This window comes from Grampus griseus (assembly GCF_964374135.1).
Source record: "Grampus griseus genome assembly, chromosome: 4".
Lineage (NCBI taxonomy): Eukaryota > Metazoa > Chordata > Mammalia > Artiodactyla > Delphinidae > Grampus > Grampus griseus.
The window spans coordinates 19,526,487-19,551,500 of record NC_138997.1 but is presented as its reverse complement, the minus strand read 5'-3'; the positions used below and the strand labels follow the sequence as shown (position 1 = coordinate 19,551,500).

Sequence of the window (25,014 nt, the reverse complement as noted above, 5' to 3'; positions counted from 1 at the left end):
AGCCTGAGGCTGCTGCAGGGGCCACCTTCCGGAGCTGAAGACGGGAGCCTACATAAGAGAAGTCAGAGCTGAGAGGCAGAGAGAAGCCAAATGATAGTGTCAGCTCCGAATGCAGTGGAGTTTGAAGCTAGCTAGCTTTTCCTTTGGACTTTTCAGCTTTCTAATCAAATAAGTTCCCATTTTTTGCTTAGTTTTAGTCGGTTTTTCTCTCACTTGACGTGGAAAGATTCCAACAGATAGAAGAAACTGAGGCAGAAAAAGCCTATTTCAACCTGGAAAAGTTTGGTGACATACCTAGGGTCTAAGTAATAGTGTCCCAACTCATTGACTAGGACTTGGGTCACCTGATTCGTAGTCAGGTGAGCAGGGGAGGAAAAGGAAAAGAAGGCTGCTGAGACGCGAGGAACAAGACGGAGCAGCAGGGGGAGGAGAGCTGTGACGGCGTGCTAGAGACTCTCTGTTTCCCATAAAAACCTATTACTATTATGTCATGTTATCTGTCTCTTCTTTAGCTACATCATGATAGTACTAGTGCTCATTTGGGGAAGATAATTCTAGCATCTCCTGCACGTTGACCACTGTACAAATAATTACTGGTTACCTACTATACCATGAACTTTCTGGCCAACCCAATACTACATATTATTCCAGGTGCTGAACATCTAATACCAATAAATTGCTTCATGTAAGGAACTTAGCGGGATCTGAGTAAACCCACTAAGTTGCTAAAGTGGAGACATCTGTCCTATAGAAGTTAAATAGGGCTGTGGTTTAGTGAGCAAAATACCATACTTGAAAGTAAAAGCTGGATTTTACTCGAGATTGTGCAATTTACAGTGGCACACCACTGTATTTAAGGCCCACCATCTACTCAATGGAGAAATGTCACAGGAATTACTTTATGAAATAAATTATTCAAAATACTGGCAAACTTTCCAACCTGAAAGATTTTCTACTATTCCCTAAGTATATAATAATGATATATAAGAGATGCCATGGATACGTGTCAATATCTTTCCCAGTGTGTAATGGGGCTAAAATGGTCATTGTCACAGACTTTCAGAACCACTGGTTTATAAGCTTAATACCATAATACAATTATAATGGGTTGAATATTGTCCCCCCCAAAATTCATGTCTACCCAGAACCTCAGAATGTGGTCTTACTTGGAAATGGGGTCTTTGCAGATGTAATTAATTAAGATGAAGTCAGACTGGATTATGGTGGGCCCTAAACCCAATGACTGGTGTCTTTATAAGAGAAAGGGAGATTTAGACACAGAAAGGCAGAGGGAAGACAGTCTTTGGAGACAGAGGCAGAAATTGGAGTGGCACAGCTACAAGCCAAAGAATGTCAAGGACTGCCAGCAACCACCAGAAGCTAGAAAGAGGCAAGGAAGGATTCTTCCCTAGAGCCTTCAGAGGGAGCATGGCCCTGCCGACAACTTGATTTTGGACTTCTGCTTCCAGGACTGTGAGAGAATAAATTTCTGTTGCTTTAAACAACCTAATTCATGGTAATTTGTTATGGCAGCCCTAGGAAAGTAATACAATACTTGTGCAAATTATCATATGCATAATGCCTAAGGGAACACAGTTAAGGAGTTTAAAAAGAATTTAATAGATTCCTTTCTGGCCTCTTGCTACCTATAAGATTTTATAAGAAATCATGTGTTACATCTAACAGTAAGCTTTTTTTTTTTTTTTTTTTTTTGGCGGTACGCGGGCCTCTCACTGTTGCAGCCTCTCCCTGTGCTTTTGCGGAGCACAGGCTCTGGACGCGCAGGCTCAGCGGCCATGGCTCACGGCCCAGCCACTCTGCGGCATGCGGGATCCTCCCGGACCGGGGCACGAACCCGTGTCCCCTGCATCGGCAGGCGGACCCTCAACCACTGAGCCACCAGGGAAGCCCTAACAGTAAGCTTTTGACATGGCATGTTTTCCATCTCCTACCTTAATAACCCCAGATAGAAGGAAGGACATGGTGTAAATAGAGTGGAAGCAGTACTAATTAGCGAAGTTGTGCCGAAAATAAATTAGTAGACTGGTGACGCTTTTGTGTAGCTCCATGATTCCATAAACCAATCAATAAAACTGCCATTCAATACTCAAATTAGTGTATTTTGGAATACAAAAATAGAAGCAACTACCATTTTTAAGTGCTTACTGTGTGCCATGCACCGAACAACTCAACTTATATCCTATGAAGCAGGTATTATCTATCTTAACTTTACAAATGAAGAAACTGAGCCTTGGCCAAGTTAAGTAACACTGCCAGTAAGTGGCAAAGCTAGGAATCAACATCATTTCAGCCATGAACTAACTGCCTTCAGAGCCAATGTTTTAAAATCTAAAAGTGTGGTCCACAAGCCACCTGGACCTCACCCTAGACTAGAACCTCTAAGCGCAGAACCAGAAATCTGTAGCTTTATTATCTCCTTCCAGGACTTCAACATAGACCCCTGTTACTCTTTCTCTTGTAACCTGTATCTCACCCTTTCTTTCAAGTTTTCCTTCTCTCTGTGCTACATTCCAGGAAATTACTTCAGATCTATTTTTAAATTTGGTAATTCTTCCATCTCTAATCTTGATTTTAACTCATTCACTGAGTTAAATCACTTCAGTGATTATATTTTAAATTTGAAATCCTGCTTTTTTTCTTAACATTAGGTCATAAGCATTTTCCATGCTGTACAGTCTTCAGAATTAAACAGTAGCATAATATTCTATTCCATGGTTACACCATGATTTACCTATTCATTCTCCTGTTATATCTTGCCATTGTATGACATGAGTCCTTAGAAATTATCAAAGAATTATCACACTGAAAGACCCACTGTGACTTAGCATGTGTGGAGTGGGCCCCTGGCACCTCTGCAGTTAAAATATTCTTGGGTGATTCTGATGCACATCCGTGGTTGAGAACCATCGATTTAAAGAACCCCCAAAGTAGAGACAGACCCTTTATGTTACAATAATTTAACAGTATCCCATGGTGGTTAAGAGTGTGCACTCTTAAATGACACTGCCTGAACTGAAATCTTGGGCTCCATCCCTGAAAGACTGGGAGACCCAGGGTAAGCTTCTTAACTTCTCTGGACTTCGGTTTCCTCATTTATCAAATCAGGATCATAGAACCTATTTCAGTGGGCTGCGATGGCTAAATGAGATGATATAAATAAGCACAGCAAGCCATCCTTGTAACTGTTCTGTTGGGTGGATGGGGACCTAAAGGTGAGAGGCATTGTGTGGGAAAGTCTGCTTGTACCTTCCAGTCCACCTTCATGAGAGTTCAGAGAGGTGAATGGAGACTAGAGGATTCTGGTCTGGAATCTACCTGGAGGGTGGGGAGAGGAGACTGAGACCGCAGAGTAGTTTACAGCCTCAGCTCTAGATCTGCTGACAAGTGGAAAAACAGCTTGCCTGTGGAGGAGGTGTTGCACCTTTGGAGGCCGTACTACTGAGGCAGGAAAAAAGTGGGCTTCAAGCCAGACACTTAAATCTAGCCTCCTGTTTGCATTTCCTGAGACAAGAGGTAGGTGGGCTCCAGGTTAGGCATTTACAGTCAGCCTCCTGGTTTGCTCTCCGAAATGGAAGCAATGACAGAGACAGGGTAAATAGCCAGGCTTTGTCTTCTGTGGACACCTTAAGATAACAGTCATGGCAGGAACAGAGAGGGGCAAAACCTTGTTTGAGTAAAGGATCAGGGGATCTCTGCTTCCCCCCTCCCTGGGGCAAGGGAGACACTACACATGTGCAGAAAGGCTCCTTGGGGGTCAAAAGTCAGGGGACAACTCCAGGCCACGGTGACTCTTGCTTCTCCCAGATACCTTCATGTCGGGATCCATCTTGGCTTAGAGGTGCCTGCACCCCTAAGGGGAGGGTCCTGAGACAAATTAGCCAGGGGGGGACAAAACAAGATGATTGGCCAGAAGGAAGACAAAGACCCAGAAAACTGCCCCTTTATAAAGAATTTAAACTTCCCAAAGGCGTGACTCTCTCTCTGAGTTCGCCCGTGCGTCTTTCTGCACGTACTTTGTTCTCCCAACAAACTTTTTACTTTTCTCTTTACCTTCTGCCTCCTCGCCTGAATTCCTTCCTGACAAGGCAGGCAAGAAGTAGGGATCCAGGCCCTAGCCACTGACCCCTGTGGTCTAGTGGTTAGGACTTCTGGTCCGGGAACTAAGATCTTGCTTCCAGCTACCGCTCGCTGCTGCATGCATCTGAAATCAGTTCTCCTGTATATTATTACCTTATCAAGAAGAATAACCAGTATGTGACTTTATGAGACCCGAATTCCTGAATGGAATGAGGAAAGGCTATATCATCTTCAAACTGAGACTACTGGGGTTAGAAGAAGCCATCAGAGATTTGCTTCTGATTAAATAATAGTCCCAGGAACAATCATGTATTTAAGGAAAAACAGATGGAAGAAAAATGGGAATAGCCAAGAGAGGAAGGTCGCCAAGCCAGGATGGACAAAAATGAAGCTTAAAATTCAGACAATCTGTAAATTCAAGAAGCCTATGGTTCTCCTAATAATTTCTAAGGGTTACATTTCACAGCTATGATCCATGCTAGAAGTCTCCTCTCATGAGTAGCTTTCTCTAGTTCATAATGCAGACTATGAATACATACAGTAAATTTAGAGGGCTGTTTTTAAAAACATTCTGTAAGGTAATATTTGGTTCTAGGGGCCAAATGAAAAACTTCTGAACTACGTGAAAGAAAAATATCTAGAAGTCTAGATTGCAGTTACACAAGGAAAGGAGTTTTGTCTGCTTGCCAAGAGCAGGACCTGACACATAGTACCCAATGAATATATGTTAAATAAATTTTCTCTCTTTTGGCTTCAACTACTAATGGTTAACTTCATACTTAATCAGCATGCCTATGGAAGAGCAAGGAAGAAAATGCAGTGAAGCCTACTTGCCTTTTTGATACTAAGTCTCCCCACCTTTCCACCCTAAACCCAAAGTGAAGGGAGGTTTTCCTGGGCCTTGTGTTGAGCAACCTTAATTATTTCAACTCACTGAAAATGGATTTTAAAAAAATGGAAATATAAAATTAAAAATTACAAAAATTACAAAAATTTTTAAGGCATTTTATATATCTTTTTTATTAGCTGCTTTTTATATCTTTTTTTATTAGCTGCTTTTTATTAGCAGTTTTTAAAATCAGCTGCTGTTAGAAAGCTGAAGTGACAGGTACCCTGCAGCACTGGTTCTTAACCATGTTTGAGTCCTTCCCTTTGAAAATCCGATAAAAAGTTATACTTATCCCCCCAGAAATATGTATACACATAAAATTCTGCATATAGATTTAGAAGTCCAAAATCCCTCTGAAACTGGTAAAAGGGATCCAGGTTACAAAGCCCTTCTCTTCAACATAGCGCAGAGCTCTGGATTTAGGGGATGTGGTTATTTTCCCTTTTTAACATATGCAAATTGTGAACAGCTTAGGGGTATTGATAAAAAATTTTTAAAATGCTATGAAGTAGGTTTCATGTGCACGCCTGATTGATTATTGGTGATCTTCTTCCCTGCTTTTAGTTAACTGAATCAGATTAAATTACCCAAAACTAGTATTATAACTAGATCCTTAAAATGGCAAACCTCCCAAACCAGACAAGTCCATACAAAGGAAAGGGAGATTACACAAGGATATGTGATATCCCTAAATGCCACAGCAGATCAGCCAGTCTTTATTTGACCTTGACAGAAACTTAACATTTAGGATTTTTAAGTGAGAAGGCACCAAGAGTGGAGACTTAAGAAAGGAAAAAAGCAACCCAATTGTGGGGGGTGGGGACAATAAAAAAGCTGTTGTTGACCCAAACGTTTCAACACACACCTTCTGTTCAATATAAAACACTAAGGAAAGAAAACATATGTGAGAATCAGCTTTCAGAAAACATCTAATTAAAAATAGTTACACTACATCAGCTGTGTTTCAAGTTGTAGTCCATTGCATTTGGTATTTATAACTAAAGAGAAAATAAGAATACCAACTGGTCAGCTATTTGTATTTTAGAGTCAAGGTCACTGACAGCTTTCTGGTTGGCACGGAGTGGGCCACGCGGGAGGATGTCACAGCAGCTGAGGATGCGTGCTTTCTGGCCACTCTGGAAGAGAATCGGTGAGGGTTTCTGAAGCCGCATGGGGCTGTTCCTCTTGGGCACCCTTCCACCTCTGTGAAGAGGAAGGTAGTTTGACTAATACAAAAATCTCATGATTAACTTTCGGGAAAGAGGGAAATGAGCCTTCCCTGGCACTCCTTACTGAGTCAAAAACAGGCAGGGACAAGCTTCGCCTCGAGGAAGGTACTTGTGCTTTTCTGCCAGCCTCTCCCATTAGGAGATCCACGATGAAATTAGAACTGAGGAAACTTTAAAGGGAAACTTTGTAGGACAGTATAATAGATTATTAAATGCTGGACAACAGGAAAGCTTTTCTTTTAAAAGGGCAAGATGTAAGAATTAGGCTGCATATTTACCTTCCCTAGATTTTTGAATATTATTACTTTTTCCTGTAGGAGTCAGAATAAACTCTACATTAGGAATGAAGAAATTTTATCTAGATGATAAAAAGGAATCAATAGAATCAAAGTGAACACTAATCTTCAAGTGTTTTAGCCCAATTTTAACTCTTATTTGCCCTGAAAAAAAGCCATCATGTATAATAGAAAATTTGAGTTGAAACCAGTAAAAATTAATGTTCTTGAAAATGCCGGTATTCATGGAATCATACTTGTATAGTAAAAATATTAAATATATCACAGATTGAAAATTCAGAGCAGTGGTTTACCTATGAAGAAGAAGAAAAAAGTGAACAATGGGTGGGGCTTTAGTTGTATCTTTTATTTTAGAAAGAGATCAGAAGCAAATATGGTAAAATGCTGATACAGTTGGCCCTCTGTATCCTCAGGTTCCACATCAGTGATTCAACCAGCCACAGATGGAAAATATATTTTTTCAATTCCAGAAAGTTCCAAAAAGTAAAACTTAAATTTGCTGCGCACCGGCAACTATTTATATGGCACTTACATTGTACTAGGTGTTAAAAGTAATCTGGAGATGAGTTAAAGTATACAGAAGGGTTGTGCAAAGGTTATATGCAAAGACTGCCCCATTTTATACAAGGGACTTGAGCATCCATGAATTCTGGTATCTGCGGGGATCTCAGAAACAATCCCCCAGGATACTGAGGGATGACTGTACCTGTTAAATCAGGTGGTGGTATATGGTGTTCTTTACATCAATTTTTAAATGTCCCGTACACATGAAATATTTTATAATTAAAACAATTTTTTAAAAAGAATGTGAAGACTTCCACGGCAAGACCCGTGAAAGCTAATGGATTCTTTGACATGAAAGAAACATGCAGAACACCAGATGGTTCAACAGTCCTAATTCTAGAAATAATCTCAATATTGTAAGAGTGTGTCTAAACCTAGCATACATCCAGCTTATCAGAAATAGGGTATTAAGCATAGGGTATTAAGCATAGGACAAAACTCCAGTAGCAAAAGGAGAACTGGGGTAGGCTCTTAGAGTTGGTTTTAAAATGATTTAAACTTGAGGTATCACATTTGGACAATCAGCACGAGAGAAACCCAAGCAGGGTTATATGTTTACAAGCTCTATAAAGCCCAGCTAGAGGTCTGCAGCCCCCAAACCACAGCCAGCCCCTACAGCTTTGGGGCTGGCTCTCAACACTTTGCTGCTGCCTGTGTGTGACCAAGCGCATGCTGAACCACTAGCCTTCCAGGGGCCGCTCCGGGGCGCATGGTGCGCTCTCCCAGAGGCAGGATGAGAAGAGAATGAGTGAGGCCAGAGGAGGGAGAGGAGGGTAAGAGGCTGTAGGTGAGGAAAAGACAGAGCCTGGAACATTTTACTCTTAAGTCTGAACAAATGTCCTTTAATAAATATGGAGCATACGTAAATTTCAGAAATATCATTTCCTTCCAGTAAATGTAAATGCTCTCCCTCTGAAGTTCCTGTGGAAATGGAATTCGGTGAGAGCGTGGGGCACTGGCTATTACACCTCCCTCTACTGTAAGGGGGAACGAGGACCACTCCATAGATGCCTCTGTTGCTCATACCCAGTGGCTATGCAGGTTTACAGCCTTGACTGAATCCATCTCCACTTTCACTTTCTCTTCTGTAACAGTTTATAACGGAGAACCAACAGAACTCCTATGTTAACTTTTAGGTATGCAGTTATCATAGAATATGGAACGTTTAGGATATGTTTTTTCTTCTCTTTTCTATCTTTCTCCTTAATATCCAGGCACACTAACTCAGAGATTCTATAAGAAATTATAGAGTCGCCATGATCATCAACTCGAAAATAAGTATCTAATAATCAGGAAAAGTACACACGTTTGCAAAATAATATACTCAGGCAATTCTATATAACCTATGCACTATAGCTTTATATAGCAGAAAAGTATGCAAAGGAGAAAGGTTAAGGTTGATTAGACACTGCACCTAGAGCAGTGGTTCTCGAGCAGGCACTTTTGCCCCGCCAGGACACATGGGAATGTCTGGAGACACATTTTGGTTGTCACAACTGTAAGGATGCTACTGCATCTAGTGGGTATAAGTTAGGGATGCTGCTAAGTATCCTACAATGAACAGGAAAACCCTCCGAAGTATAAAGTTTTCTCACCCAAATCCCTGGCTAGTTGTATCTATCCCACCGCTTGTCTTGCAGCCTCACAAGTAGTGCGTGCTTACTGAACTACTGCCAGATACATGTACAGTTGTGAAGATCCTCCTGGTAAAGATACACACTGAGAGCAATTCCTTCCTCTGCCTAAATTTTACAGGCAAGAGAGATTTAAAAATCCATTTGTAAACCAAAAGGTCACCCTCAACTATCCTCTGTGAAAAACACTATATATTAAAAGTGATATTGGGGGCTTCCCTGGTGGCGCAGTGGTTGAGAGTCCGCCTGCCGATGCAGGGGACACGGGTTCGTGCCCTGGTCCGGGAAGATCCCACATGCCGTGGAGCGGCTGGGCCCATGGGCCATGGCCGCTGAGCCTGCGCGTCCGGTGCCTGTGCTCCACAACGGGAGAGGCCACAACAGTGAGAGGCCCACGTACCGCAAAAAAAAAAAAAAAAAAAAAAAGTGATATTGGAAGAGCTCTGGGAAAATTGCCTCATGATTGACTCTTTCCCTCCTCCCCATCCTTCTGATTAAGAGCTTCAAAGATAAATAAAATTACTTCCTTTAACCATTACAAAGAGCAGAGTCATTTAAACTCTGAGTGAATGATGACAGGCTAAGAGAACAATGACAGTTTGTAATAGACTCTCTAAACTATTCTTCATTTTCTTACAACTGGATTAAATGCTTAATAAATATATGTTGAATTAGTGAATAAAAATATAATTCGGTGAAACAGTGAAGCTGTAGCTGAAGTTCAATAACAACTAATCTTACACATTTACATTTTGACTTCCTTTATTATTAGTTGTTTATGTATCTAGATTTCCCACTAAGTATTAAACGCCTTGATACAGAAACTATGAGTTGAGAAGAACATCTAATGTCCATTAGGTTGTTTTATTTCTATTTTGTAAATGTGAGGCAACAACCACTACATGAGAAGGATGTATGAAGACTGAGCATAAATGGATATATAGTTTTTTTATTCGGTAACAAGTTTATAACAAAGCTAATGTCATGTAGTTTTTAGTATCAAGAACTGTCACTTAGCCACAGAAGACTGGAGCAATAGGAGTAAGCAGTTCTTGAAAATACTGTAATTTATATTTTTTTGTACAGAGACAGTCTAGAAAAAAACTCCCAGTTTTTCTCTTAATGCTAATTCTTCAGTAATTATAATCAGTGTCAATGCAGATAACATGTATCTTTCAACTATCCTTATTACAAGTACACATGTATAGACACATACAATATTTATATACAGGACACACAGACACAGGTGTTAAAAAGATAAGTGCTGGATCTGACTCCCTAGTATCTGAGTACCCTTTACCCCTGAGCTCCTCTCCCATGTTGTCCAGAGTTGTAATTCTCTGCGCCTTATCTCACCATTGTCCTCCTGTGTCCTGTCCCCTGGGTCCCGGCCCCCAGCACCCCAAATGCACACGTTCCATATAAGAGTTCAATAAGCAAGAGCCTGCTGTAGGATGATGAGCCATGGGTCCTTTGAGGACAGCAAGGCTCCTCTCTAAGAACCTCAGTTTCCTCACAGGCTTTACACTTTCTACCTAACAGGGTTGTTTGAGGATAGAGGACATAATGTACGTAAAGCACTTCGCAAATCTTTGGTGCTTAATAAATACTAATTCTCTTGTTTTACTGCTGAGCCTCTTTCCTCATTCAGATTCTAAAGGACTTGAGACCATAAGACTGTGGCTAAACACATCATATTTACCCTGCCTAATGACCCTTAACAGGAAAAACATCTTTCATTCCACAGGAGAGCTCGGACAGGAGACTTAAAATGCTAATACAATTGGTAGGACCAATACTACATAATATTCTCAAGAGGTAAAGAATCACAGGATTTTGTTTTAGATCCGGGATAAGAAAATAGAAAGGGCTGGACCTAGAAGTGGGATATGAGGAGAGGGAGGGTATAAAATGCAAGGCTGAAAACCAAAGACAAATTTCCTTGACATCACGATTTTACTGGAGGTCTGTCTTGCTGCCCTTCACCTACTCACAACACCAAACCAATAAGAAGACTGAGGCCAAAAGAATGTTATATCCTAAGAGGCACTCACACCTTAGTGGAAACTGAGTTGATAACCTTTGCCAAAGCCTTGAATCACTGAACAAATGAAAATGTTTATAAATTATGAAATTGCAATTATGGACTGGTTTATGTGCAAAACTGATAGCAATCAGTCTATGAAACAAGACATCACATTATGAAAATAAAAAACTCAAATTACCTCAGCGGAAGATATTCCCAATTAAATAAAAAGAGAGAAAAAGAACCTGAAGGTATAGAAAAGGCTCGGCCAAGCCCACCACAGCATGTCATGAAGTACTACATTCCAAGCACCACCACATGTGGACACACAGTTGCTCAAGCAGAGGCCCTATGGTATTGCCAGGCTCTCTGTGGACCACTTAGATACATTTTCTCGTTCAATCTCTAGAGACTTTATGAAGTAGAGACCATTAACATGTCTGCATTTTGCACATTCAGGTACTGAGGTTTAGTAGTGTTGGATAACCCAGGCAAAGGCACAGAGTCTGGATCTGAATTCAGGCACTGAAGTTTTGTTTTTCAACTGAGGTTTGTTTTTCACTAAAACTCCAAAGAGCTGAAATCAAGCACTCTCTCAAAGACTTATTACAGTTTTAGGAAGTATACAACTAAAAAACCCTTTAAGATTATCAAGAAATAATAAAAGTTCTGTTAGTTAATGTTGAGACAATTTGTTGAGACTAAATGGAAATATTAACAGTTTTAAAATCTGTCACCTCTATTGCTAAGAGACATTTCTATTTAAATATTATAATAATCACGTGAACACTTCAGCTTAGGCACAGAGGCAAATGGTAGTTATATTTAAATGGTTCCTTTCTTTTGCTCCTAGGACATCAAATCTTCCAGAATTCACATGGAAAGATACCACGAACTTACTTTGACCTGAGGATACGACTTCTTGTTCTTTTCACTAGATGCACCAGGGAGTCCGCCATGGGAGGGGCCTTCACACACATAACGGAAACGAAATCCTCTCTGCAAAGGTAAACACAAGGTGAACAAGTTTGAGAAATACTTACGAAAAATTATAGGGACAAAGTTATACAAATTTCAAATGCTTGGTTTATTAAAGGAAAAACATAAACTGTGAAAGATGTAGATGAGAACCACTTTTCCCATAACCTTATTACAAACATTGATGGTAATTGATACTTGTGCACTGAGCTGTGGCTTAAAAGCCAGGTCCCTGGCCCTGCGGAACCTCTCCTGCTGTGCTATGTGGACAGTAACCTGCTGCAGAGTTTAAGCCTTAGACTCGACGTGCTACAGCTTGTTTGCATCAGCTTCCTCATCTCGAATTGCTGCTGCCAAGCTCTGAAATGGGCCATATGACTCAAAGTTAAGCTTCTCTGACTCTTGAAGGAATTCCTTTATCGACTCCGATGACAGCTGGTCCAGGAGGGCATACAGAAATGTCTTGTTAAATATATCGCATCAGCGTTGTAGAACACACCCTACGCTAGACCTCACATCTGGTCAGCAACTCTCAACAGCTCAGAAGAGAAGAGTTTTAAGATTATCGCTATTATCAGCTCCAGCTGGACATGTTAACTGACATGAATAAATCCAAAACTAGATAGTCCCTTTATATATTAACTCAAGAACTTTATAGACATAGTAAATCGATTAAGAATTAGCTAGAAGCCTTTACTATGTGGGCTGATAAACACCTAAGTTCTATGTTTTTTTATCTATACAAATAAGGTTAGACTAGACCATACTCAAGATCTATTCCAGTTCTAACATTTTATGACTTGCAAAGCTAAAAATTATAACTGTGCATATTTGTATATGAAGAATAAAACAAGAGCACTTATGAGAATGGCTCTCATCATCATATTAAGGGAGCTTTCAACATTTTCCCTGAAAGACTCAACTTTATAACGATGTCAAACAATTTGTGGTAGTGTTAGTAGTTTTAATTATACAGTCACTTGACCAGATGGTTTTCCTATTTTCAAATTCACCCTTCAGTGAAAAGAATATGTTAATGCACTTTAAGGAACATCCTCACCTTTCATTTATGTTATTGTGGGGTTGACTTCATATAAACACTACTGGATCCCTAGGCATCAGAAGCTTCGAACACCCACTACTTGGTGGTGAGGGCTTTCTCCCTTGCACACTGGACAGTGGAGCCCAGCAAACACGAAGGTTTTGACAGCTTCGAGCTCACAGACCAATGTAAAATTTCTGCCCTCCTTAGATTGCACTGCATTTCACTATGCCTCACAGGGTCTTGAAAAGCAGTCTGAGGGGTCCTGGTACCCTGAACTAATGAAAGCACCTGAAATTGTTTCTAAATTCTGTGAGAATTTTCTAATTTCCAAAGAGGATCAGTCTAAAGCATATTTAATGGGACAAATAAGGCCTGAAGTAAATTCCTTAGTCGGGGAAACTGCTTCAAGTCACACATGGGTCTGGTATGTATGATCAACTCATCAAAGTGGCACCTAAAACAACTCTTGCAAATGGCTCCTCGGGAGATCCCAAACCTAAACACCTGGGAAGCTTTTTGAGGTTAGTCATTTGGAGGCAATTATCCTCTGTTTTGCTTCTCACAAAATTCAAACTAAAAAAAAAGTTACAAATTCAGACCTATACCTTTTATAGACAAAGCCTGTTGACTTCTTTTATTTTTTTTCCGGTACGCGGGCCTCTTACTGTTGTGGCCTCTCCCGTTGCGGAGCACAGGCTCCAGACGCGCAGGCTCAGCGGCCATGGCTCACGGGCCGTTCCGCGGCATGTGGGATCTTCCCAGACCGGGGCACGAACCCGTGTCCCCTGCATCGGCAGGCAGACTCTCAAGCACTGCGCCACCAGGGAAGCCCAAGTTGACTTATTTTTAATAATTAAGTGAAATTTCTAAAAGCATGAAAAAGCAACAGCGTGTGTAACAGCCTCCAGAATTGACTAGCCATAAAATAGGGATTTACCTGACTGTTAATCAATTTAAATACAAGTTCAGTTTTTAAATAATATTAGATAATTAGCACTTAATAATATGCAACAGAACTGGATACGCTAAAAATTAGTAGTCTATGCTGTGACTCATCTCTGTCAGAGCTGGGGAAAACTGTGGCAGAGACCCCAAAGACAAAAGAACATTTTTCTAGATTTTATTTTTTAAACTTAATAAATTAATTCATTATCTTTAATCACAAAATTCCTTCAGGACAATTGGAAAAATAAGTACTTATACATATACTTTTATATCTTACTGGAAGTGGTTTCAAATAGAATATGAGTAAAGAGACATGTCTTAATAGCTTGCTTATCATTTAAAAAACAATAGACATTATTCATGGTTGGATAAGAGTATTAAACTTCCATGCAAAGGAATTTCTAACTTGAGGATAGAAATTTATTACTGTTTTTTTTTTTTTTTTTTTAAGGAAGCTAGGATGTCTTCAAATGCATAGTCTGGATGCATTTCAGATTCTAAATTTTTGAGATTAAAGGTTTGCCAATCCACAGCCATTCATCTCAGTAACTCCATTTGCTTAAAATGAGTCATCAACCTCAAAGGCAAGGCTATAACCATCCGGTCAGAAAGTCTGACTTAAATACAATCTTCTTACTTTCACTGGAGTCAGACATCAAAATATTATCAGTTTGGTAAGCAAACACACTGATTTACTCAGATAAGCTTTTACACATCCACAAATAGCGAATTAAATTTTGAATTTTGGACTTATGTAACCCACCCTTCAAATAAATCATAAGTATCAATTTTTCCTTGTGACTACTGGACCCATAGTAAGAAACTGCATTTAAAAATTCTTATTGTAGCGCTATGCTTATGAAAATGGATATTTGAAAAACACATTTTACCTAGTATGCAAATAAAGTTTAGTTGATTTCTCAGTTTCACAGACTCAGAAAATTTTCCAGGGAGGCCAGACTACTGCCTAGAATGTTAAGGGATAACCTTCCACTGGGAGGGTCTTTGAGAGAGTCAGTGGCCTCCTGTGGGAACTCACCACTATGGAATTGGACACGGAGGTAAAACAAAGTCATGTCAGCAGCCTGTGGGGTCAGGGTGTGCCACCTGCAAGCGACTAAAACAACGGCCTCAAGTCTCACGTGGCATTCCTGTCCCCACACCAAAAACGTTAACCCAAGTTCAACCTCGTAAGGATAGTCTATTCGGTCATAGTTAAGATATTTACATCCTTTACATCTTGACCAAAATCCAAATACATATATAAGGCCACGATTAGAGTAACCACAACCATGCTTTATTTAAGTTCTCGACCCAGTTAGCATTTGTTAAGTGTTACACTTACTTGCCTGAGCTACTAAAAACATTTAGGAAAGGTATTGGATGATATAACTCAAGAGAGCAGGTACACTCATCCTCAGTCTCACAAAGATGTACTAATAAGCACATCCATTTGGAGATTTACCGACTTTGTCCTCATTTTGCAGAAGACTATACCATTATTTCCATCCCTCAATGACTGAAATCTCTTATAGGCAAATATTAGAGATCCTCTTCCCTCCTCTTTGATAGCACTGGTCCCATACAATTTCTAATAACTATTCACCCATGGGGGCATGGTGAGGAGGCCACTTCAAGCCAGGTATCCTCTATAGAATCTAGTAGTAAGAAGAGCCTGATAAAATAAAATGCTCCTCTCCTGACTACAAAGAGACTGAGTCCAAAGCTAACACCAGAGAGAACTCAACCGTCCATTCTAATACTTTCTCTACACCCTACTGGTACCTTTAGTATCTTAGGTTACATGTTTCAAAGACAGAACAGAGAAGGCTGGAGCTCCAAAGGAAGGAGGAAGGCTAAGAAGTACTGCATGTGCAGGGACATGTTGATGGACATAACTCAGCGTACATGAACTGCATGCATGTGTATTCCCTTATAAATGAAAATGAGTGGAGATAACCTATGCCTCTCCTAGGAGTGGCTGGTAAGCAAAGTTAGTAGAGATCGTGGGATATCAAGGATCTCTAATTAAGTTTTACAGAACTACATACTGAGGCTCAGGAGAGTGTGAAGAATGACTAAGAGAAATGTAAAGTGGATGAATAAAGTTGTCATATAATTTGTCAGGTTGTTGATCTTCTAGATAAGGTACTTCCTTTGTAAAATTCATTTATTATTTTATTTGGTGCTTGAGATATTAATATTAGACTTATGGATCTAACAATTAAAGAGAAAGTCCCACCCCTTTCATCTTCTTACCTGTTTAGGTTGCTCTAATATTTGAAGGTATGGGCCATCTGCTAAAAACAAAACAACAAACAGAAACCAAAAGAAACTGTGAGGCTTCTCAAATTTGGTAAAAAGAAAAATATATACATATAAAAGAAGTAAAAAAACTGAAATTATGTTTTTAAATATAGGCTTCAAATAAATGTTTTAGCTAAAATTCCACAAGGATATATCTTCCTTGTTTGAATATTAAATTTATCCTTATTTTAACAACAGTTTTACACCGTCAGAGAGAACCACACTATATAAACGTCTTGTTGAATGGTGATGGCGCATTGCACAACCCGACAAAAGGCATGATGTCTGGCAAGGATTAAGGCGTCAACAGCCTTCACAATCATGTCCACTAACAAAGCATTTTTTAAATGACACAAATACCAGTTAAAAGCAGCAACCACTTCCTGGGCACTATGAAATTTTCTTTTGCCGTCATATCATTAGACACTGATTTCCATTCTTCAAAGAGAATGTGCTTAATGTGAAATTACAAGAGACTGAGCTAGTGCCTACACGTGAAACACACAGATAACGATCTCAGGCTATCCGCTCTTCCTTACACTAAGTTTTTGGTTCCTTTCCAATACTCAGAATCCATAAGTACTGCCCTCATTCCTTAACTGGCTAGCTTGTTCCTCCTCCCTCCCAAATTTAATTTGGTCTCTCAGACATGGTAGATTCTTATTAACTCACAGCTTTTGATGTTTGTATACAACTTTTGAATACTGTGCTCTCATATAAACTCTGTTCTAAAACAAGCATTTTATAAAATTCTGAAAATAATTTAGATAGGTGCATACCAATTAATTGTTATAAAAACAAAGAATACTAGAAGCTTAATCCATAGCCTGCTATACCTGAGTTTGGAAACTCAAAGGAAAATCAGAAGCTCTGACAGTATAAATTCAAATTTGTTCAATATGAGAAAGTCCCTAAGCTTCCCAGCTGGTTTTTATGTCAACAGTAAAATAATCCATAGCTCTGCAATACATAAAGGCTCATGGTGTTTCTCACTTGTTTGAATGTAAATTAAAATGGTACTAAAAAAATTCTAGAATGCTTTGGTGTCCATTTCAACCTTCACTGTCTCTAGGACAGAAGTTCAAGACTTATTTTAGATAAGTATATTTATTAAGAAAGCTAAACTTTCAGGTTGAAATTAAAAATAAACTTTAACTTGAGAGAGGATTTATTTTTACCTTTTCAGTATTATGATCAGTCAGGATAAGGCTAGAAAACTGTAGGAAACTAAGGTATAATTATTTCCTGTTATTATTCAAGAAATTTACAAGGAAGTCAGTTGAAAAATGACTGAATTTGAACTGAAACATACACAAGAAAAAAGGGTAGGGACTGACCAATGTAGTATAATTTAGGTAACTTATCTTCTCTTGTCTGTATGAAATTAATTCCTGGATGTATTTAACTACTTTTAGAAAAGAAACTGTTAGAATTTTAAAATTCCAAAAAATGGCTAGAATTTAATTTCTGATAAGGAGATAAAACTGATTAGAAAAGGAAATATTTTCACACTGCTAATATAAAGCCTGTACAACAATATAATAAATCTATTCATTAACATTCCCTCTAGAAAGCTAAATGAACTTATGAAGAAGAGAAGTCTTTAAGAAAGCAACATTTGACAGCAAGGTCCTACTGTATATGAATAGCACAGGGAACTATATTCAATATCCTGTGATAAACCATAATGGAAAAGAATATAAAAAAAGTATACATATGCGTAACTGAATCACTTTGCTGTACAGCAGAAATTAACACAACACTGTAAATCAACAATACTTCAGTTAAAAAAAAGAAGGCAACATTTGGATGCCATGGAAGATATAGAGGAGCTGGAACACATTTACACCAAACTTCAAGTCTCTCATTTCTTATTAACTCTTCTAAAAATACTTGAAGTTTTGCTATTATTTTTGCTGTATGATTTAATTTCCTTTAAATATGTGAAATTTTAAGGTTTGGGAATTTTATTAGTGAAATGGGGCCATTTTTTCTCTTTCAGGGAACACACTCAAACATTAAATCAACTAGAAAATTAGATTTGATGTGCATATATTTGTTTTAATGCCAATTTTCCTTGGCCGCATTTCTATGCCATGAACTGACATCCTACAGCATAATGTTATAGACCTAGCAGTCGTGCCATATCCGATAGTTTTCCACAAGTAGCAAAACTACTAATGGTTTTAGATTTCAAGAAATATAAAACAGTCTACATGAAAATTACAAATTAGTACTGGTTTATATTACCTCTCTATCCCTCTAAAATGTGAATAAAACATCCATACATCTTGGTTTATAAAAACTGAACTATGCCACTGCAATGCAGAGGGAAAGTATGTGACAATAAAAATGATGAGGTAATAACTGGAAAATATGATTTTGAGGTATAATTATAAAAGTTTTTCTAATGTTATGGGCTAAATAATTCCTACAACATGAAGCTCTGACTACAGAATATTTACTGAGATAGTTCTTTTGATCATCTTATTTCTATCGCCATAAACTTGATGAAATAAAAACACTAAGAAAGCATCTGCATCAGGATATTGTTTGGCATCTACAAGGCATTAAATGGAATATGCTTCCTGAGGTCAGAACCTTTCATGTTTTCAATAAAGTATCAGTACCAAGAAAAAGACTTTGATCCTCAGAATAAGAAGTTCACAGGAAACACAGAAGCTACCAAGACATTTACTTGTTCACAGGAAGCTGACCTAGAGCTTATACTGGACAGCACTTGAGGAGATCTCAGGTACAGTAGCCTACAAAATATGTTTTGTGGGGTAAAGAGAGAAAGGGCTCAGCAGCACACTTCGTGAAGCTAATGAAGGTGAAGGTACAGCAGATTTACTTTTTTCCCTTCCCATGAACTTCTAGAAATAATAGATATAAAAATGCAGAAAAACATCTGATCTAAAAAATGAAAAGTGCCAGAGTAACACCACTAATTTTAAATGACGATGATACAAATTGGATAAAGTCTCCCATTGAGGACAAGCAAATCCATGGTAAATAGAATAGCTGATGCCCACTTCAGTGATCGCACAACTCTCTGTTACATACAACTTCCAAAATTGACTCACATAGCTTGTGAACATCTGGCGAGTCCCCCGGTGAAGTGAGGAGCACATAAAAAGAGCTATCACAACAAGCTTACGTAAGAATCAATAAATAAAAACAGAGACTGAGTTGACTTTTTTTAATCGGCCATATGAGATTAAACAATTTGTTGATGGGGATAATTAATAGAGTCATGTTAGGAGGAAGGATGATCCTCATGAGTTTATCCAACTGGTCAGAACATAAAGCAAAAAGCTTTTTAAAAAGATGATTTTTCTACTGAGATGACTTTTATTATTTTTGTACAATTTATGTTCCCAGTGTCTGGTATACTGGCTCGCACACAATAGGTACTCAAAAGTGTTTTTGGAATAGATCTGAAGAGTTGAGACTGCCTCATGTTTGCCTGGGACAAAGGAAACGGGAGTTATAAAGACACCAGAGATAACAAGATTGGGTGAAAGGAAAAATCCTACATGGAGTAAAGAAATTCCTTTTGAGCTGTGCTAGCAGATATCAGCAACAACTGTCAGTTATTCAATGGGTAACTGGGGTCAAACATGTTTGTGCAAACACAGTCCAAAAAAGTATACTGAAAGATTTTTTTTTTTTATAAATTTATTTTTTTTTATATTATTTTTATTTTTGGCTGCATTGGGTCTTCGTTGCTACATGCGGGCCTTCTCTAGTTGCAGCGAGTGAGGGCTGCTCTTTGTTGCGGTGCAAGGGCTTCTCATTTCGGTGGCTTCTCTTGTTGTGGAGCACGGGCTCTAGGCGCGTGGGCTTCAGTAGCTGTGGCTCACTGGCTCAGTAGTTGTGGCTCACGGGCTCCAGAACACAGGCTCAGTAGTTGTGGCGCACAGGCCTAGTTGCTCCGCGGCATGTGGGATCTTCCTGGACCAGGGCTCAAACCCGTGTCCCCTGCACTGGCAGGCAGATTCTTAACCACTGCGCCACCAGGGAAGTCCCAAAAGATTGGTTTTTAAAACATAAATCACCATTTCCTTTCCAGGTACCTCACTGACTTTCTAAAAGAATGTACAGAAAATCCTGAATTTAAAGAAAGCAAAAGCAAAATGACAGGGCAACAGAGATGAGGAATTTTCTTACCTGTTGGCAGTGGCATCTCTGGTGGAAATAATTCTGGATTAAATATTGTATGATTCAAAGGATCCAAATGAAACATCTATAAAAAGGAAAATTTAGATATTTCAGTCATTATTTTTCCAACATTGTATTAAAAATTCGAACTTGAAACACCTAAAACTTAACTACAGGAACAAAAACTAAAGCCAAAACCAAAAACCCGAAAACACTTCAAATCAGAATCTAAAAAATACACTCAGGAGACCTAGCTAAGTTCTCATATGTACGGAACTTTACAGGGGGCTATGTGACAAAGGGATTTCAGGAGAATGACCTAGCTGTAAAGTCCACAGAGGTAAGGACATGGTGTAGCTTGCTTACTGGTATATCTGCAGGACTCAGTGTACATTTATCAGAGTGGATGCTTAAATATTTGTTGAATTTATGATTTAAAGCTTATACTCTCTTAGAAATATAAGCATGAGAAGATAATCCTAGAAATCTGTATTTCTTTTATGATGATAAATAAACTCCTCCTCTAGCCATCCAACTTCAAGGCCTGAAAGAATTAGGTAGCAGCCCTAGAACAACTTACAGAAAAACTGAAAATACAACTTAGTCCAAAGAGCAAATAACTGAGCACTGAGCTCCCTCACTTTTTTTTTTCCACCTTTATTTACCTAGCACAACACAAAATACCTGGAATTTAGTGGGTGTGGCAGGCTGAATAATGGCTCCTCCACGGACATCCACATCCCAATCCCCAGAACCTGTGAATGCTATCTCATATAGCAAAAGGGATTTCGTACATGTTATTAGGGTAAGAATATACAGATGGGGAGATTATCCTGAATTATCCAGGTAGGCCCTATAGGAGGGATGCAGGAGATCAAAGTGAACTGTAGGAGATGCAACAATGGAAGCAGGAAGGTGGAATGATGGAAGGGGTCGCAAGCCAAGAAATGCAAACAGCCTCCAGAAGTTCAAAAAGGTAAGGAAAGCTTTCGGAAGGAATGCAGCCCTGCCAACACCTTGATTATAGACTTCTGACCTCCAGACTGTAAGAGAATAATTTTTTTTTTTTTTGCGGTACGCGGGCCTCTCACTGCTGTGGCCTCTCCCGTTGCGGAGCACAGGCTCCGGACGCGCAGGCCCAGCGGCCATGGCTCACGGGCCCAGCCGCTCCGCGGCATGTGGGATCTTCCCGGACCGGGGCACGAACCCACGTCCCCTGCATTGGCAGGTGGACTCTCAACCACTGCGCCACCAGGGAAGCCCTAAATTTGTATTTTTTAAGCTACTGAACTTGTGGTAATTTGTTACAGTAGCACCAGAAAACTAATACAGTGGGCAAACAATATATTTTGATTGAATTATAATCTAACAATAAGTTACTAATAATTACTTATCCCAAGAGAAACACTTTCTTCCCACTTAGTCCACTCAGGATTTAAAATTCATATTTCTGAGTTTGGCATTTATTTCAACCTAAGTAAGTCATCTGTGGACAGCACAGAAACCAAACATGTTTCATTGTTTTATGATACGCTAGTTAGTAAATATGCTGGAGCTGACATTTTTTTAAAAAACACAAATATTTTACTTCTTTTCTTTACTAGCATATTATTGGACATTCTTGGGTACCTAAGAATCTGTATGCCTAGTTAAATCAAGACTAAGAAATGCAGTGTTTAAATAAAGAAGGCTTCAGATCCAGTTGTGAGGTATGCAAATTTTCAATTGAGGAACAATAAACGTACTCCACTTCAGTGCTTCAGGGTGAAGTTCATCTACACAATTCACCATTTGCTAAAAAGGAAATAAAGGAATGAAAAAACATGTTATTATAAAAGTGGGCCCCACCTTACAGAGAGACTTCATCAGTCCCAGAGCAGAAAAGATGACCTAGCAGAAAAAAATATTTCCTATGGTCCTGCAGGTGGCTAAAACGAGTGGTTAGAGGGCCAAAGCTCTGATCTTAGGAGAGACACATGCCCCACTTCAGACAAGAAGAGGGAAGCTGTGTTGTGTGCTGCAGCTTGCACTGTGCATTAGGTCAGCGGTGGGGAGTGAATTCCAGAATACATTAAAACACTGAGGACGTGCACATTTCAGGAAATATATACCATTAATCTTGAGACAAGGAAACAAACAAATAAACTTCAAGGACCTCTCCCTTCAAAAATGGAAATATCAGAACATGCCCAACTTCTGTTGCTGATGATCACAAAAACACCCACTTAAGAAAAGCTTTCGAAATGAATGTTTTCAGCAGGTTTTACTCTTGTGTGGCATAAAGGACCATCTCTTGCTGTTAGGATTTCCTGCATATAGACAGGAAAGCATGGTTTAAAACTAAGCTGACCAACCCTAATGCTGGTTAGAGTTTGCCTTTAATTGTTAGAGATAGCATATTAAAAGCGAAAGGTAAAACACAGGTTTTTTATAATATGAGTAGCCAAATGTTTTACATGCTTCAATCAAAGCAAATGGTCTTAGATGTATCCTATATCATCATTTGTACAATAAAATTCAAAAGAAGTATCTTAATGTGAAAAGCAATGCATACTCATTCTTTCTAAACCAATCAGAACATTATCAAGAGTAATGAATGCTATATAAGTCTATTTTATTTAAAGAAGTAATACTAAATCCCTTTGAAAGTATTGGGTTGGGGCTTCCCTGGTGGCGCAGTGGTTGAGAGTCCGCCTGCCGATGCAGGGGACACGGGTTCGTGTCCCGGTCCGGGAGGATCCCACATGCCGCGGAGCGGCTGGGCCCCTGGGCCATGGTCGCTGAGCCTGCGCGTCCGGAGCCTGTGCTCCGCAACGGGAGAGACCACAACAGTGAGAGGTCCGCGTACCGCAAAAAAAAAAAAAAAAAAAAAAAAAGTATTGGGTTGGCCAAAAAGTTGGTTTGGATTTTCCATAAGATGTTACAAAAAACCCGAACGAACTTTTTGGCCAACCCAATATTTCGCTTTTGGTTTCTGATTCTTTGCATGCATAAATTTGGGAAATACATGTTTTAGGTGGCTAAAGTTTAAGTGTGAAATGATTACAAAATGCGGACCAGGGTGTCCTGGCACCTAGTGTTCCCTCTCTTTGTCTAACCTAGCAAATTACATCTTTCAAATCTCAGCTTACATAGACTTCTTTTGGAAAGTCTGCCTAACCCTCCTCTTCTTCCCAGGCAGCACGGAGTGATCCTCCTGGACATTTCTGTCCCATACCGTGCAGACTACAACTACAGCATTTATCACCATGTGGAAACTATTCATGTCTCTGTCCCTCCTATTAGAATGGCAGCTGCCTGAAATGTGTCACATTTTTGTACCCCTCCTTAGCCAATGTTCTGGTACATAGTAATGCCTCAATGAACAGCTCATGAATGAATAAATATCAGTATTTTAAATACACTTAATATTTAATTACCCTAGAGTCTGAAAATTGCTTGCAAATGGTTCATTAAATATATATACATTATATAAATAAATCTCTTTCTTTCTATATATATAAATATACATATATATGTATAGGGCAAAATATTACCAACCAACGAAGATTTGTTGGACTATCCAATATTTCTACAGGCTTGAAATTGAAAATTTTCAAGTACAAAGTTAGGAGGAAAAAAAAAGGACACTGGTATCCCTTTATAATTGCAAATATAATTATAATGAACAGTTTTACATTCCCAAAGCACATTCATTGCCCATTAAGTCTTTTAAAGATCCCTGTGAGTGAAGAGGGGAGGGGGGTGCTAAGTAATTCCTCAAGTTTTAAGAGCAGCCAGCACTTGGTTAAGATCTTTGAATTCTAAGTCCTTTTTACTACACCAATCTGCCTCATTAGGTGAGTTTTCAATAAATACTTTGTCTTCTCCCCCAAAATGGTATGTTCAAGTCCTAACTCCTAATACCTCTGAATGTGACTTTACTTAAAAATAGGGTCTTTGCAGATGTAATCAAGTTAAGATGAGGTCATACTAAAGAATGGGCCCTCGATCCAATGCCTGGTACTTTTACAAGAGAATAGAGGAGGTTTGGATACAGAAACACAGAGGAGACAAAGGGAAGAAGGCCAATGTGCTGGAGTGACGAAGCTACAAGCCAAGGAATGCCAAGGACTGCCAGTAACCACCAGAAGCCAGGGGAGAACCACAGAAGAGGTTCTCCTTCAGATCTTCCAGAAGTAGCTAACCCTGTCATCATCTTGATTTTGGACTTCTAGGCTCCAGAACTGAGAGGGAATATATCTCTGTTGTTTTAAGCTACCCAGTTTGTTGTAATTTGTTACAGCAGCCCTAAGAAACTAATACAAGTAGTTATCATTTGATCTGAAGCATATATAACTTTTATGCAACAATATGTGACAGCAGGGTTTAAGTTACTCATTTTACATGACATGTCCTCTCAGACCTTACATAGAGGGAAAGGAAAAACAATTTAAAAGAAATTTTTTACCACTTTTAGAGTTTCCCTGATAGTTACTATTGTTGCCTCTGTATATTTTAAAATATGAATACATTTACAAAAAATTATTAGTGAGATTATTAAAATACTTACTTGTTCATGCCCTCCCAAATATGGGTCGTCTTCTGCCATTCTGGAGCTGTACATCAAAAGAATACAAAACTGAACTGTAAAACTGGAAGGAACCTTAAAAATTCCACAATGCAGGAGTAAACTGCTTTATTCCAGTAAGACCAAGTATAACCCTTTTTTAAAGACCTTAGGAGGGGGATATGGTGTAGTTCCTCTTTGGAATCTAAATCTAACAGTAGAAATATTGCGTAATCAAGGAATTACCACTCACATCTAACCCACAACACTGATGTCAACCTCACAGTACT

At 39.1% G+C, this 25,014-nt stretch overlaps 1 protein-coding gene across 2 annotated transcripts in view; it reads right to left on the bottom strand.

Annotated features, from left to right (window-relative positions):
- The window catches only part of NFKB1 (nuclear factor kappa B subunit 1), a 121,668-nt gene that overhangs the window by 74,044 nt on the left and 22,610 nt on the right, over positions 1–25,014 (bottom strand). The window contains exons 2-5 of one of the 2 annotated variants that reach the window (XM_082653173.1): positions 24,728–24,773; positions 20,185–20,260; positions 15,964–16,004; positions 11,637–11,735 (exon numbers count right to left, since the gene is read on the bottom strand). In XM_082653173.1, the coding sequence (XP_082509299.1) occupies positions 11,637–11,735; positions 15,964–16,004; positions 20,185–20,260; positions 24,728–24,766 (255 nt within the window). In that variant the 5' untranslated portion in view covers positions 24,767–24,773. The remainder of the gene's footprint in view (positions 1–11,636; positions 11,736–15,963; positions 16,005–20,184; positions 20,261–24,727; positions 24,774–25,014) is intronic. The other variant, XM_082653174.1, reaches the window with a different exon arrangement.